Raw genomic sequence first — 3,659 nt, 5'->3', positions numbered from 1 at the left:
TGTGTGTGTGTGTGTGTTCACTACTCACTGCTGTGTGTGCACTTGGATGGGTTAAATAAAGAGCACAAATTCCGAGTATGGGACATCATACTTGGCTACACGTCACCTCACGTCACTTTTCACTTTATATTATTTTATCCTGCTTAATTTGTTTTATAATTGTTATTCACACCTTTTTTTTTATCAACTTTTCCAAGGCATTAACAAAAAGCTTCATACAAATGCAAAATTGTAAATTTCCCCCCACCCACTTCCACCACAATAAATTAAAACATATATAAAAATGTATAATAATAAAAAGAAATACAAAATACAAAAAAAAAAAAACATTTTGTGCCTAAATGAACAAATCAATTCACCTTTATGACCTTATTTTGACTGAGAAATGGAATATGAAATGGAATATTTGTATGTTTTTAAAATCCTTTGTTACATCAGGACTATTTATGTAAAATGTAAAAAAGCTCAAATGTGATTAAAAATGATATATATACATACAAACATACATATATAAACTCAGAAATGTGACCAATAACAGCACCAAAAATATACTTTCCCTTATAAGTTCATAGAAATTTTAACCTAAAACACTGATGTTGAACAAGCATCATGACATCATAAAAATGTTATTTGAATGTCAGTGTCCTTATAGGTAAACATGCCACAGTCAATTATTGTTGGACACATTACTGGACATCATTTTTTTGAGCAGCGACAAGATTTAAATCCAGCAGATTTGGCTAACTGGTGCCAGTAGAGATTAGCATTGCCTCATTGTTACTGGTGGACAGTTAAGGATTAAACAATGATGAAATACCACAAAACTTTAGGGAAGAATCCCCTAGCAGATGTTCCCTACAGCCTATGTACTGTACAAAAGAAATATGATTCATTTTCATATGAAGAGACACATCAAAAATTTTAGATACAGATACAGTAGATGTTAGCATTCCTTCATATTTTGTATTGTGTGTAGTCAAAACTAAGTAATGTCCTTATGGATCAATGATCATAATAAAAACAGGTGTTAACCCATGAAATCAATATTACTTACTGACACGTAGAAGCCACTTGTAGCCAAGTCACCAAATAAAAAAATCAATCAATAGTTAGCCATTGTCATTTTTGGAGGTGTGATGCTAACCGAATTCTTGAAGTCATCAATTTTAAGGGAAACCCACAAAAGAGAAGAGATGAGAGCAAGAGAGAGATAGATGGAGAGTTATGACTCAACCCCAATCCTTTTGTTTGTTTCTCTCCACACTTGTTGTAGATGGAGCTAATACTGAGTGTGACTGATTGATCCACCCCTAGATGGACAGTAAAGATTAAGAGGATGACAAATAGGCACTTGCTTACACAGCGCTTGCTGCTAATCCCTTTGTCTTCCTTTAGGGAGCCCACGGTAGCCTTAGAGTCACTCACTGTCCGGCACCAGGAGGAGGTGACAGACCTCACTGCACTTTACAAAAGCAACAGACAAGAAGTTCTAAAGGACAGAGATACCCAGAGTCAAGAGTGGACCATCAGGATAGAGACTGAAGGACCTTGAAGAAACATCTAACATTGGTGCAATTCTCAGGGCTGGGCGGATCTCTTTGAGGACCCTCTAGGATTCCAGTCAACATACCTGGGACAGATATTTTAGCCTTAAAAAGCCTAATCCTTCTAAGTGTACACTTTTACACTACATTAAATGGAGGATCCAATGTCAGAAATGTCCATACACTATTGTACCTTCTTAACACCTAAAGGGTGCATTTTAGTACCTTAGCTTTTGTACCTTTTTTTAGAGTGTTCAAAATTGGGAGCAGAGAAGCTTGAAGGTAGAATCTTCCATAACCTTCCTTATTGAAATTTACAGATGTCAAGCTGGTACAGGCATGTGTCCAGTTTCTAAGTGTACACTTTTACACTACATTAAATGGAGGATCCAATGTCAGAAATGTCCATGATACCTTTTGCATCACCAACAGAGTCTTCCAGGAGCAACTCTATGGATGACAGCCAAGAGGGTGAGTAACTGCTTCTTCAGTTTAGCTTGTAGTGGACATGCAACAAAGAGTAAAGACTCTTGCAATCAAGGACCTTTCAATTTTTTTGGTATTCTTGAATTTCCATTTGAATATCTTACAGAAAGCCCTAAAATACAATATTCTCAAGCAAGGTTTACCTCAGCAAGTATGAAATGGCAGTTGGCATGCCAAGTAAATGCTGTCTTGTGATTATCAACTCCTAATGATTGGATTGGGAATAAGCAATTGTGACCTGGAATAACAAAGATTTGTTTCCTATGCTTTCCCAGGTAAAAGCCCTGCTCCTGGCAAGGTCCTGAATTTGGGAATTCTCTGTAAAGTGTGTTCTGACACTAGCAGCGGGAAACACTACGGGATATATGCTTGCAATGGTTGCAGTGGCTTTTTCAAGCGAAGTGTGAGGCGCAGACTCATCTACAGGTGAGAAAACACCTTGCATATTCACTCTCAGAATAAAAGGTACAAAAGCTCACTGGGACAGTACCCATTTAAAAGGTACACTATTGTACCTTCTTAACACCTAAAGGGTGCATTTTAGTACCTTATCTTTTGTACCTTTTTTTTAGAGTGTTCAAAATTGGGAGCAGAGAAGCTTGAAGGTAGAATCTTCCATAACCTTCCTTATTGAAATTTACAGATGTCAAGCTGGTACAGGCATGTGTCCAGTGGATAAAGCCCATCGGAATCAGTGCCAGGCCTGTCGTTTAAAGAAATGCCTTCAAGCTGGCATGAACAAGGATGGTGAGTCAACTTCTTAAAGGGATTCCTCACTTTCTTCCTCGTAGTCTTCATTTTCTAAACCTTTCCGTCCATCTCCTCTCAGCTGTTCAGAATGAGCGTCAGCCCCGCAGCACTTCTCAAGTCAGGTTAGATGCTCTGGATGTGGGCAATGACAAGGAACACCTCATCACCACCCTGGAGCCCACCTCCTCGTCCACCTGCACTGTGATCAACCGCCCACTTCTGGGCTCCAACATCAGCTCCAGCATCAGCTCCACAGATACTAGCCAGCATTCCAACAGCCCCAAGAATGGACATCGCTTCATGGCCAGCCTGATGACAGCTGAGACCTGCGCTAAGCTGGAACCAGAGGACGGTAAGGAATGAGACCACCTTGTTCAACTTAGAAAAGTTTTGTTGGTGAACACCATGCCTATGTTCCCGAAATCTTGGAGATCTGATGGTAACAAGGTACTTCTAATGTTTACCTAAAGCTCCCTTTGAATTTGATTTTGTTGTAGATCTTTTTATGATGTTATGGTGCCTTGGAAAGCAGCCTGAAACCTCTTTACACTCTCAGAAAAAAATGTGCAAAAATTGCAATTTTAGTGGTACAACAGCTTGATACTGAGGTGGTACCTCTTCAAAAGGTACACATTTGTACCTTATTTATCCCTAAAGGGTGCATATTGGGGGCAGTCGTGGCCTAATGGAAAGAGAGTCGGACTTGTAACCCGAAGGTTGTGGGTTTGAGTCTCAGGTCCGGCAGGGATTGTCGGTGGGGGAAGTGAATTACCAGCGCTCTCAATACCACGACTGAGGTGAGACCCTTGAGCAAGGCACTGAACCCCCGACTGCTCCCCGGGCGCCGCAGCATAAATGGCTGCCCACTGCTCCGGGTGT

At 40.2% G+C, this 3,659-nt stretch overlaps 1 protein-coding gene across 1 annotated transcript in view; it reads left to right on the top strand.

Annotated features, from left to right (window-relative positions):
• Positions 1 to 1,882: 1,882 nt before the first annotated feature.
• The window catches only part of LOC107745487 (photoreceptor-specific nuclear receptor-like), a 3,537-nt gene continuing 1,760 nt past the window's right edge, over positions 1,883 to 3,659 (top strand). The window contains exons 1-4 of the mRNA XM_016559378.1: positions 1,883 to 2,015; positions 2,306 to 2,456; positions 2,674 to 2,777; positions 2,860 to 3,132. Coding sequence (XP_016414864.1) covers positions 1,925 to 2,015; positions 2,306 to 2,456; positions 2,674 to 2,777; positions 2,860 to 3,132 — 619 coding nt within the window. The 5' untranslated portion in view covers positions 1,883 to 1,924. The remainder of the gene's footprint in view (positions 2,016 to 2,305; positions 2,457 to 2,673; positions 2,778 to 2,859; positions 3,133 to 3,659) is intronic.

The sequence above is a fragment of the Sinocyclocheilus rhinocerous genome, unplaced genomic scaffold, assembly GCF_001515625.1.
Source record: "Sinocyclocheilus rhinocerous isolate Xijiao unplaced genomic scaffold, SAMN03320098_v1.1 scaffold4964, whole genome shotgun sequence".
NCBI lineage: Eukaryota > Metazoa > Chordata > Actinopteri > Cypriniformes > Cyprinidae > Sinocyclocheilus > Sinocyclocheilus rhinocerous.
The sequence above is the reverse complement of the archived record's forward strand: the minus strand, read 5'-3'. Positions and strand labels throughout refer to the sequence as shown.